Raw genomic sequence first — 12,682 nt, 5'->3', positions numbered from 1 at the left:
TCTCTTTGGAGTTTAGGAAGGAAATTCCAAAGTAAAGCTGCATTATTCAGAGGAAGTATTTTTGTGTTCTTTTTGGGTTTTGACCCCTCTGAACTTTTTTCCCTGGTGATAATACTAATTTTTATCTCTTTTTCAAACCCCTCTCTCCAACTCCAGAGCAAACTGAAATGGATGTTACATGAGTCATTATAAGGGGTGCACACAACTATGAAGATTTCTGAAGCTTTTTTCTCAGTAAACTAGATAAAGATGGATGAATCTGCCTTGTTGGATCTTCTGGAGTGTCCTGTATGTCTAGAGCGGCTTGATGCTTCTGCAAAAGTCTTGCCTTGCCAGCACACGTTTTGCAAACGGTGCTTGCTTGGGATCGTAGGTTCCCGAAATGAACTCAGATGCCCCGAGTGCAGGACTCTTGTTGGCTCGGGTGTTGAGGAGCTTCCTAGTAACATCCTGCTGGTCAGACTTCTGGATGGCATCAAACAGAGGCCTTGGAAACCTGGCCCTGGTGGGGGCAGTGGAACGAACTGCACAAATGCATTAAGGGCTCAGAGCAGCACTGTGGCTAATTGTAGTTCAAAAGATCTGCAGAACTCCCAAGGTGGACAGCAGCCACGAGTGCAAGCCTGGAGTCCCCCAGTGAGGGTGAGTAGCCTGCAGAAGCAGTTTGGTGGATAAAGGTGGTGATCGCATTTTTCTGTTTACTCCTTAGTTGAATGTTTTCTAGATCAGCTCATTATTAAAGCAGCCACACTTACTGGAACAGATATAAATTATACTGTTATATATTAAAGGTGAGATGGACTATATGGAGTCGCCAAGCACTCTGAGACCAAATCAAGCTTTAAGTCTTTTAATTCCGGGTTCGAGAGGTGGCTCATGCCAGAAAGGACTCTCGACCCAGAAGAGCAGCTTTATAGGGTTTATAAAGACAAAACCCACAAGTGGGCGGAGTGTTAATGTTGAGTCTCTTTTCTATCCTTTGCAAGTAAACTTTTACAGAAGCAGAAAGCATTGTTAAACCTAATCTAGCAAATAACACCTGCAAAGAAACTCCTTGGCATTGTGGTTGGGCCACCTCTGCTATGAGGGCTTCAACTAGGACTCAGCCTTTGCAAGCAGACTTTTACAGAAGCTGAAAAAGCATTATACTTGGCTCTAGCAAGTTACACCTATAGGCAACACCTAGCATTGTGGTCTGTCTCTGTGGTTGGCATAGGGGCTTACCTAGGTCACCATGTTCTGCCAGAACAGATGGGGTAGTCTAGGCTTGCAGTCTTTCAGTTGAAACAGGGTGGGGTGGTCTAGACCTGTAGCTTAAGGAGAAAAAAATTTTATGGGGATATCAGCGTGTCAAGATGGAGTCAGTTAAGCTATCTGGCTCATCACAATGCCTTAGGATCTTTTTTTTGGGGCAGGCAGGTGATAAGGGCTGAGATGGAATATAAATAATAAATAAATGGGAGTAATAAATTTCCTTGCTTTAAAATTTCTTTCAAGTCTCTATTAACTTTAAAGATAAATTTTGGGAAATAGGTAGCAATTACTCAACAAAATTTAAAATGTGGCAATTTTATGTGCCCATTTTAAAATGGAAATTTGGTATGATTTTACCCTTTTGATGGAGTTGGGAGAATCATAGTTATGTACATATGTGTATTTGTGGAGCTCTGGTAGCACAGTGCTTAAGGCACTTGAGTGCTAACCAGAAGGCTGGTGGTTCAAACCCTTGGAAGGAAGGTTGGGCAATCTACTTCTGTAGTGATACCGCTTTGGAAACTCAACAAAGGGTCACTATTAGTCGGGTCCAACTCCACGGTATATAGCAACAACATGTATGTTTGTGTTGTAAGTATACATATATGTGTAAATCATAAGTAGGAAATCAATCCTTAATTTTTATGTTGTTTAGAACCATTATATTGGTTTTATGAATGCACGGCACAGAATTTACTGGTTAGAGGAATTCATAACAAATCATGGCCACAGGTAGCAGAGTTTCGTTGCTATAGCAACGAAATATCATTCAGAACTGCACTAAAACAGCAGAGTCTAGCCTTGTGTTGGATTTTACAGGGTGTGAAACGAAATGTTTTCATCAAAATGACTTTTCTTCAATTTTCGGTTTGGACTGAAATTATTTTTAAGTGAGGCTAATATTTGGACATTTATCACAACTTAAATCTCCAGAAGGTAAGTTGAATTTCTGGATAAATCTAAATTATGTTGTGAGTGATGGGTCCCCAGTAAGATATGAATTTTCTCATTTTGTAAAAATAAGAAGTAGCCACAGAGATAGATCATTAAAACATCCCATTTTTTTTGGAAGAAACAATTTTGATAATTGGCCAAGTTGATGAAGTCCAATTTTAAAGAATAATGAAACTAGATGAGGTTAAGTAAATACTTAACCCAATGGGATGCAAAACTACCTAGTGAGATGGCACTGGATAATATAAAGTACAGATGTGGATAGCAGACAGCTGCAACAGAGTGGCCTCATAACATTTCCTTAAAACAAAAACCAAACTCACTCCCGTTGAGTGGGATCCAACTCAAAGCAATGACCCCGCCTTGGGTTTCTGAGGCAGTATCACTGCAGAAGTAGCTTGCCCAACCTTCCTTCTGAGGAGTGGCTTCCTTCTTAAGCTTATCTTTACAAATTAGATGTTTAGATCACAAGATGTAAAGTTCATGAAGCATTTCTATCCCTATCTATTCAGATCCGTAGAAAATAGTTTCATTACTAGACTATCAAATTTCTTTTGATTCATGTTTGTTTGTTTATTTTTTTAAGATAGACCTTTGGGTTAAAACCAAACCAAGCCCACTGCCACTGAGTCAATTAAGATTCAAAATGACCCTATAGACAGAGCAGAACTGCCCAATAGAGTTTCCAAAGCTGTTACTGTTTATGCAGGCAGGCTACCTCATCTTTCTTCTGCGGAGCAGCTGGTAGGTTCCAACTGCCGACCTTTTGGTTAACAGCTGAATGCCTTAACCACTGTACCACCAGAGCTCCCTATCTTTGGATTAGGGAGCCCCCTTCCAAACCCTGCCAATATTTGGAGTCCACATGTTGTGAAATAAATACGCTCACCTGCTTATAGTGGTTTCTTCGATTTTTTTTTGTTTTCTCCATACCTTGATTAGTGTTATGGGTTCGTGAATATTTTAACTTCAGAACTAGTAACCAAGTTGATCACTTGTGAGATACCTGACCCTGGTCTGCTTAGCTTAATGAAGGGGTAAATTTGCTTCTTTGGAAATGATTTTGTTTCTCTGTTTGTTAGACTGGGGCAGAAATAGCTTCTGGCTATGAATAGAAGTCTCTTAGTTGTTGACACATTGCCTTACCTGTTGTGAGGAATGCATTGAATATTTAGTAACTGATAAAAAAGGAATTTAAGAAAAGGGCTCATGCATTCAACTTAACATCTTTTGAATTTTAAGTTTTCTTTCTAGTATGGAGACTATGCAATAAAAAGTTAATTCTCATTTGCTCTGGATATGTTAATTCTCTTGTACTGAACTCCTAAGCTCCCAAAATTGAGCTTTATTTTTCTTAAGTGAATTGTTTTGTAATTTTAAGCACGCTAGTATTATTTCTTTATTTGATTTTCATAATTTACTTCCTGTCTCCTCTTTAGTATGAGAAAAATTACCAGCCCAGAAGCCCAACTGAACTTGAAGCTTATTATTTAGTTAAAATAGTTGAATTGCATAAAACAAGAGATAAGTCTGGCAAAAACAACAAACAAGCAAAAACTAATCCTGTAGTGTTAGTTTGATGCAAATGTTTCAATACTCTGTAAAAAGAATAGCCTTTTCTCTTTTTTCTGTGGCAATTCCAACTCATGGTGACCCCATGTGTCAGAGTAGAGCTGCCGGTAGGGTTTTTTGGGCTGTGATCTTTATGGGAGCAGATTGCTTGGTCTTTATCCTGTGGAACTGTTGGGTAGGTTCAAACCTCCAGCTTTTCAGTTAGCAACTGAGTGCTTAGCTTGTGTACCACCAGGGCTCCTGCCTTTTCTCTAGTCTAAAATAATTACTCATTTACTAGTCCCTTTTGCTTTCAAGTATTCAAAGAAACTAATGCTGCATATGTAGTTGAATCACCTGAAAGATGAATACATTCTAGAAAGCACTCCTTTTAAAAGTAAGAAACCCATAACATACAGCTCCTTGGAGGCTGTAATGCACTCCTTTGGACACGTCGTTGAGGTGGGTGACCATAATAAATTCCATACACACTTCCTCCTCCCTTAGATGCTCTGACATAACCAAGTGGCATAGTGAGTGAGCCTGTTTCCACATGTTGTGCAGAGCTGAAAGTGATAACATGTGGAATGTTGCTTTAGTAGTTATGTTCCATGTTCCATTAGAATTGTTACCATGTGGCTTCCTTATGCATTTAGCTAAGGTAGATAGTATTAGCAGCAGATCTGCACATTTCCAATGTGCGACACACATCTTACGTCCAGTATTTTAGTGTTTCCTGCTTACTATAAGGGAGAAAATGAAAGTGTTGGTGTTAGACTTAGCACGGGAATTCGGCAGTTACTTCAACTAAAAAATTCCTGTTGGATTTAGGCCAAAGTAAAGCTGTGAAAGGAAGCACATGGAGAAGGTGACTACACATACCTACTTCAATGGACTAAAACATGTAACTGCAGAAGATAGATTTTATATATATATATGTACATATATGTGTATGCATTTACATACATATATTTTTCAAAATTACATGTGAAAAGCAATTGTAAGTGGTTCCTACAAACTTATGACTTAATGGAATATATATATGTATATACACACACCACACACATACACACACACTCCAAACCCAAAAAAACAAACTCATTGCCTTCGAGTTGGATCCAACTCATAGCGACCCCTCTTTGGGTTTCTGAGGTGGTATCACTACGGACTTAGATTGCCCAACCTTCCTTCTGAGGAGTGGCTGGTGGATTTGAACCGCAAGCCTTCTGGTTAGTAGTAAAATGCCTTAGGCACTATATCACCAGAGCTCACCCCCATATATATATATATTATTTTTTTCCCATATAATTACTTGTGGGAAACATATTTATAGAGTTCCTACAACTTATTCCCTAATGTTGTTGTTGTTATGTGCCGTCAAGTTGGACCCAACCTACAGCGACCCCTCCTTGGGTTTCCAAGGCAGTATCATTACAGAAGTAGATTGCCCCATCTTCCTTCCGAGGAGTGGCTGGTGGGTTTGAACTGCCAGCCTTCTGGTTAGCAGTCAAGTGCCTTAGGCACTACACTACAGAGCTCCTATTCCCTAATAGAATAGTTAAATTTTTCTTCTATGTGTAGCTCCTTTGGTTTAAGATCTATTAATATCTATTTGTTTATCTGTTTAGGGTAAAAATTATCATTATTTAATGATTTCACACTGCCTCTATCTCAAAGTGAATTTATTCAGTTAAAATAGATCACATGACCACTGATTTCACTAATTTACACTTCATTTTTTCTTCTTTTATTTAACAAATCTTTATTAAACATTTCCTGGGTGCCAGGTACCACACTGGCTGCTGGATAGATGATGATGGAGAAAACCAGATACAGATCCTGCTTATTGCTCTGCTTCTGAGCTTACGAGTGTGTGATCATCTAGTGGGAGAAACAAACAGTAATAAAATAACAATGCACATATGTAATTAAATATGATAAGTACTGTGACAGAGAAGGAGGAGAGAGGATAGGAGAGGGACCTGGTTTAGCCTGAGGGGGAAAATGCTTGTATGGTCTTGAATGAAAGCATTTGAGCTGATATCTTACATGAGAATTGATACTAATTGGGAGAAAAGGGACCTGAGCAGGGGAAGGGGCTGAGAGGGAGAACATTCCAAAGGCCCTGACCTGTGGTGGGAGGGGCATGGCTCTTGGGAGAAACTGACAGAAGGTGAATGTGAACCAAGCAAGTGATGAAGTAGTAACTAAGATGGGGCCCCATGTGCAAGCATATCAAGTGTTGCCTTCAGGCCATGTGGAGTTCAAGGTTGTAAAAAATGGTATAGACAGTAAGTGGTCTGCATTTGGGAATGAGAAGACAGATCATTGGAAAGACTGATCAAAGATGGCAGAACTTTAGAAGAGAAATGGGGATTGATGCTTGGCATCAAAAGATTAAGAGTTGGGGAGGAAAGATGGGTTTCTAGATATGCAGGAACACAAGTGAAAGTTCCATTCCACTGCAATGCTGAATATACTTCCATTTCACTCTTCATTTCTCTCCCGTTCCCCTTTGCTGACTATGGATGATACACTTCTAAAGGTGAGCCCCTTGAGCTGCCTGTCAGTCCACTGCCAATCCCTTCAGTCCTGGTTTTTCCCATAGACCCACAGTGGCGTAGCACGTCTGTGCTTTTTACTCCTGAGGTGGAATAAACCCTTGGGGTGTTGTTATTCCCATCCATTTGCCCAAAGTGCCAGACTTCCATGGTTTGATAAAATAAATAGGTGTGTTAAAAGAAAATCAAGGTCTCTGTGATAATATACCAGATACGCAGAATGTTTTGGGGAAGGATAAAGGAGATGTTGGGAGAGAACAACTACTGCTCCTTCATTATCCTTAGCAAATGGGATTCTTCTGTAACTGGAGTGTAGAGGGTGTGCATTATAGAATTTAGTGGTGTCCAAGGAGTTACCCAAGGAGCTCTCATGGGACAGTGGATAAGGCATCTGAGTGCTAATTAGAAGGTCAGTGGTTCCAACTCACCAGCTGTTCCACGGAAGGAAGACGGGGCGATCTACTTCTGTAAAGATTTATAGCTTCAGAAACCCAGTGGGTGTCACTGTGAGTTGGAATCTACTCAATGGCAGTGAGTTTCGTTTTTTAAGGAGTTACCTAATGGCCGTTGGGTGGTGCTAACAGTTTTGTGTTTGGCTATTCACCAGAAGGTTGATAATTTAAATCTACTCAGTGGTGCCACAAAAGAAAGCCTTGGTGATCTGCTTCGTAAGGATTATAGGCAAGAAAACTCTATGGAGCTCAGTTCTACTTTGTAGGACATGGGATCATCATGAGTTGGAATCAACTCGAGAGCATTGAGTTAAGGCGTTACCCAAAGGACTTAACCCACTGCCACTAAGTTGATTCCAACTCACAGCGACCCTTTAGGGCAGAGTAGAACTCCCCCATAGAGTTTCCAAGGTTGTAAATCTTTTCAGAAGCAGACTGCCTCATCTTTCTCCTGAGGAAAGGCTGGTGAGTTCGAGCTACCAACCTTCTGATTAACAGCCCAATGCTTTACTCACTGTGCCACCAGAGCTCCTTTACCCAAAGGAAGGGCAGAAGAAAGAGAAGAAATGATGGAGGAGAAAGACAGTATAACGGAGTTGTTCCTGGTAGGGTGTGGAAAGCTTTTGCTGGCTATGAATTGCTGCATGGACCATCTTTGACATCCGGTCAGTGAACAAGTACTTGTGAAGAGCCTTTTACTCTACTAGGATAAAGGTGCGTTAATGTGTATTTCTGTTCAAAAAGACTACATCTTGGGATGTGAAACCCATTAAGAAACAGCAAATAAGGTGGCATATAGTGGAACACTAAACTATGGGATAATATAGTGTGTCATATAAGGGTGTGTCATGAGGTTCTTGTTGAGGAGCTCCTGGATTAAATACATGGTCAAAAGGAGGAATGAGTGTGGATTAGAGTGGTCAGGGAAATGATCCCCTGGTGTGGAAGTTTCACTATAGATAATGTCAAAGGTGTGAGACAAGGGTCTCTGCACAAGTAGGGAAAAGGGTCAGTATTAACCCACATTGGACTTAAGCATGACATTTAATGTGGTGATTTGAATGAGGAAGACATCTTGATGTTTCTGAATGACTGAGTCAAAATAGAAAATGGTGGGGTTTTTTTTGTTTTGTTTTTGCTTTATTTATTTGTTTAGTCAAGCAATGTTTGCTGTAGACATTCTTGACCTCATTTTATCATTTCATCCTGACTTCTGCTCCATTCCTCTTACCTCCTCCATCCCTCACCCTTACTTACTCCTGAGTCAGGCTCAATGGTGAGGCTTAAGGATGGGATCTGGAGTGGGACAGAAGGTAGGCATAGGGCAGGAGAGGTGTAATTTTTAATTTGTAATTTTAAAGAAAGGAATGCTTAATTATTTTATATTGCATGCAATGTCATGTAACCATTACTTCATGTAATTCTCACAGTCACCCTTGGGCTAAATGTTATTTTAAAAATTAAAAAGTATAAATTTCAAAATTAATACATAAAAACATTCTGGTTATAAAAAATTTAACAATATAAAAATGTATGGTATAAAGTGTATATATCCTTCTGAGATCTTTTCATGTACTTTACATGTGTATAAATATGTATAGTTTTCTTGGTTTTTAACATAAATGAAATTTTTTAATCCACATGTTTGATGAATTGCTGTTTCATTTGGGAATATTTTCCTTGCCTGAGCAGATAGATCTGCCTCATTAAAAAAAAAAACCCAAATCCAAAATCTCATTATTGAAGTATAATGTACACACAGAAAAGTGTAAGTGTACAACTAATTGAATTATCAAGCTTCATTCTTTGTAAATGACTGTATAGTTATTTTTTTGTATTTTTTTTTTTTTAATTTTTTTAGGATTTGGGTGAAGATTTACAGAGTAAATTCACTTTTCATACAGCAGTTCACATATACTTTGTCTCATGTCATTGACCAAAATTTACAATGCAGCAGCTCCCCTCCCACTTCCTCCCCATAGTTGCCTCCTCCCAGTGTCCATCCCTTCATACTCTTCTGCACCCTGAGCTATCTCCCTGTGCATAAGCAGCCCTTCCTTCTTGTATAGTTATTTTTTTTCTCTTTCCATGGAAGAAAGATAGGCAGGCAGTCTGCTTCTGTGAAGATTTATAGCCATAGCTATAGTGGGTGTCACTATGTGTCAGAATTGATGTGATAGCAATGAGTTTGGTTTTTTGGTTAAAAATTGAAGCCACCAGCGCTCCTTGAAAAATGAGAGGTAATGATAGAAAATGACATAAAGGAGAAAATATAAAGCTACCATTATCTCCAACTTTCTATTCCTAATCCCCAAGGGTGACCCCTATAAAGATATCTATTACATTTTCTTAAACAAACAATTAGTAGAAATGGGATTATTTCATATGTGCTATTCCACAGCTTGAGTTTTTCTGTTTAACTATATATATTGAATAGCTTTCCATACTTAACCACATTGATCTACAAGAAAGCATTATTTACTGTTATGCTCATTTTATATAAACCATGATTGAGAGAAGTTAGATAACTTGGCTGCAGTCTCAAAACTAGTAAGTGATGGTGATAGGATTCCTCCCTAAGTGTCTCTGATCCCAAATCCTTCCCTCTCATAACCACAATCTATTTAAGTGGCAAACATTTTGCCTGGGTCTTCATGCTGCTTGCAGTAGAGAAGTTGTAACTAGTGGAGGTTCTTCTCACTGTCCTTGCTATATGGTTCTTTTTTTGTCCCCCTGTTTAAAAGAGACAAATGAAACTCCTTTATACTGACAGTGAATCAAGAAACCAATTATTTTTTAGATTGGTGTATGAGAGGAACATTGATTTAGAGGTCAGAAGGCATGGGCTCTGGTTCCAACACTGTCACCGATGAGTTCCGTAGCTGCTGTGGCTTCATTGCTTCAGCACAAAAATGTGGAATCCTTAGGCTCCTAAGCTTCATGCAGGGTAGTGATGGTGGGAGCTTGGCTCATCTTTGACTCTTCAGAACCCGTCATGGTGTCTGGTACATTGTACACACTCAGAATAGGCTTGTTGAATGAATGAATGAAGTAAATTCCGATCATTCTCTAGGGATCTTTAGCTATTCACCCTCTTAACAATATATGTGTACCTAACCCCTTTCTTTGTGTTGCTTCCCCACAGTCTGGAAAATAGGAAAAAACCTTGCTCTACTCATCAATAAGTTTTCTTGTGGATAAATGAAAAACTTGATAGGGAAACATTTAGAAAATTGTAAAGTCTATATAAATGGATGTATTACTGTTGTTGTTAGGTACCAGTGAATCGGTTCCAACTGATAGCAACCCTGTGAACAACAGAACAGAACACTGTCCAGCCTGTGCCATCCTCATAATCCTTGCTCTGCTTTGCCTATCATTGCAGCCACTGTGTCAGTCCATCTTGTTGAGGGTTTTCCCCTTTTTTGCTGACCCTTTACCAAGCATAGCATCCTTCTACAGGGACTGGACCTGTCTGATAACATGACCAACATATGAGAGATGAAGTCTGGCCATTCTGTCTTCTAAGGAGCATTCTGGCTGTACTTCTTCTGGCTGTTTTCTGGCAGTCTGTGGTGTTTTCAATATTCTTTGCCAACTTCACAGTTGAATTGCATCGGTTCTTCTTTCTTCCATGTTTATTGTCCAGCTTTCACATGCGTAAGAGGCTATTGAAAATACATTGGATTGGGTCAGGTGCACCTTCATCTTCAGAGTGGTATCTTTGCTCCTTAATGTTTTAAAGAGGTCTTTTGCAACAGATTTGCCCAGTGTAGCATGACATCTGATTTCCTGACTGCTGCTTCCATTGGTGTTGATTGTGAATCCAAATAAAATGAAATCTTTGGCAACTTCAATCTTTTCTCCATATATTGTGATGTTGCTTATCGGCCCATTTATAAGGATTTTTATTTTCTTTATTTTGAGGTATAATACACACTGAGGAATGTAGTCTTTGATCTTCATTAGTTAGTGCTTCAAGTCTTCACTTTCAGCAAGCAAGGTTGTGTCATCTGCATATTGCAGGTTGTTAATGAGTCTTCCTTTAATCCAGATGCCACGTTCTTCATACAGTCCAGCTTCTCAGATTATTTACTCAGCATACAGATTGTATAAGTATGGTTTGAAAGATACAACCCTGATGTACATCTCTCTTGGTTTTAAACTATGCAGAATCCCCTTGTTCTCTTGGTCTATGTACAGGTTCCTCATGAGCACAATTAAGTTTTCTGGAATTCCCATTCTTAGCAATGTTACCCGTAATTTGTTATGATCCACACAGTGAAAAGCCTTTGCATAGTCAACAAAACACAGGTAAACGTCTTTCTGGTATTCTTTGGTTTAGCCAAGATACATCTGATATCTTCAGTGATATCCCTTGTTCTACATCCTCTTCTGAATCCATCTTGAATTTCTGGTGGTTGCCTGTCATTGTACTGCTGTAGCCATTATTTAATTGTCTTCAGAATTTTATTTGTGTGTAATAGTAATGATACTGTTTGATAATTTACACATTCTCTTGGATCACCTTTCTTTGGAATGGGCACAAATAAAAACCTCTTCCATTCGGTTAGCTAGGTAGCTGTCTTTCAAATTTCTTGGTACAGATGTATGAGCATATCATTATTAGTATAATTATTATAAAAACAATTACTAGGCTTCATCACAAAAGAATATGTCACTTCCATTTGGATGACAAGAACCAAAGAAATTTAAGGCCATTTTAGAAGATCATAACATGTAGTGTTTGGATATAGAGTGATACAAAATGGGGACATGAGCTCAGTTATTTTGGTCTCTTGCATATGAGAAACAACCTGATGAATCCACATTCTCTTTTGCTCCCTCTGGAGGTTTCCTTCTCTGTTTCCTTTATATCATTACTTCCCCAACCCTCTTACTTCTCTGCAGAGTAACTGAGGAGAGAAGGAGGAAGGAAGATCATTCTGTTGTTGCTGTCTGGGTAGGGAAAAGGAAGGGTAGATGCAAAGGAGGATAAAAGAAAGAATATCTAGTTTTGCTTTGACTGTTGATTTGCTGTTGCTGCTATTCTCTGAAAAATCCCCCCTCAGCCCTCCTTTGGCTCTGGCTTTGGCCTCTCAACCTTGGCCCCAGCATCAGGGGGTGCAGAGCCTCAGGAAAGAAGTTCACTTTTCTGCCTTTCAGCTACCTTGTATCACTCTGTGCTGCAAACAAGGTGTGCATTTTACAGATGGTTACTAGGGGGAACACAGGAGAAGTGGTAGAGCAGAATGTGTGAAAAGGAAAGAGGACTTCTGTGCCACTCCACTTGCTTCCTGGAATTGGTTTTCCAATTTTTTTTTTTTTTTTTTACTCTTTTGCCCCAGAATTAGTTTCTGGCCTCAGTGAAGGGGAAAAACATAAACAGAAGTGTAAAAATATGGGATGGGGATAGGAGTGGCCACTATTTTTCTGTTGCTCGTGATCTGGCTACTCTTGATACCCCTCTCAACACACCTGAGTTCCTTAACTCTATACTTCAGCTCCCCACCTCTGGCCTGCTTTTCCCTGCTCCACAGGCACATAGTTCATTACTCCATCCTCTCTGCAGCCTACAACTTAACATGGTTTAAGCAGAGCTGTGACAATATATTGTTTTTGCCATCAAGTTGATTCCAATTCATAGTGACCCCATGTGACAAGAGTAAAATTGCACCATAGGGTTTTCTTGGCTGTAATCTTTATGGAAACAGGTCTTTACCCCATGGAGTCACTGGGTAGATTTGAACTGCCAGCCTTTCACTTTGCAGCCAAGTGCTTAGCCCTTTGCACTACTAGGGCTCCTTTGACAATATGTGATTTTATGTGACAGTAATCAAGTGCTCGGGGATTCCCATTCTTCTCAATGTTGTCCATAATTTGTCATGATCCACACAATCAAATGCCTTT

The 12,682-nt window shown here is 39.4% G+C and overlaps 1 protein-coding gene across 1 annotated transcript in view; it reads left to right on the top strand.

Moving 5' to 3' along the window:
* Positions 1-249: 249 nt before the first annotated feature.
* Positions 250-12,682, top strand: part of SH3RF1 (SH3 domain containing ring finger 1) — a 255,796-nt gene continuing 243,363 nt past the window's right edge. Inside the window, exon 1 of the mRNA XM_007952897.2 lies at positions 250-642. Within this exon, the coding sequence (XP_007951088.1) occupies positions 250-642 (393 nt within the window). The remainder of the gene's footprint in view (positions 643-12,682) is intronic.

The sequence above is a fragment of the Orycteropus afer genome, unplaced genomic scaffold (assembly GCF_000298275.1).
Source record: "Orycteropus afer afer isolate SDZICR_OR568_19922 unplaced genomic scaffold, OryAfe1.0 scaffold00364, whole genome shotgun sequence".
Taxonomy (NCBI): Eukaryota; Metazoa; Chordata; class Mammalia; order Tubulidentata; family Orycteropodidae; genus Orycteropus; species Orycteropus afer.
This window is presented reverse-complemented; position numbering and strand designations above follow the sequence as displayed.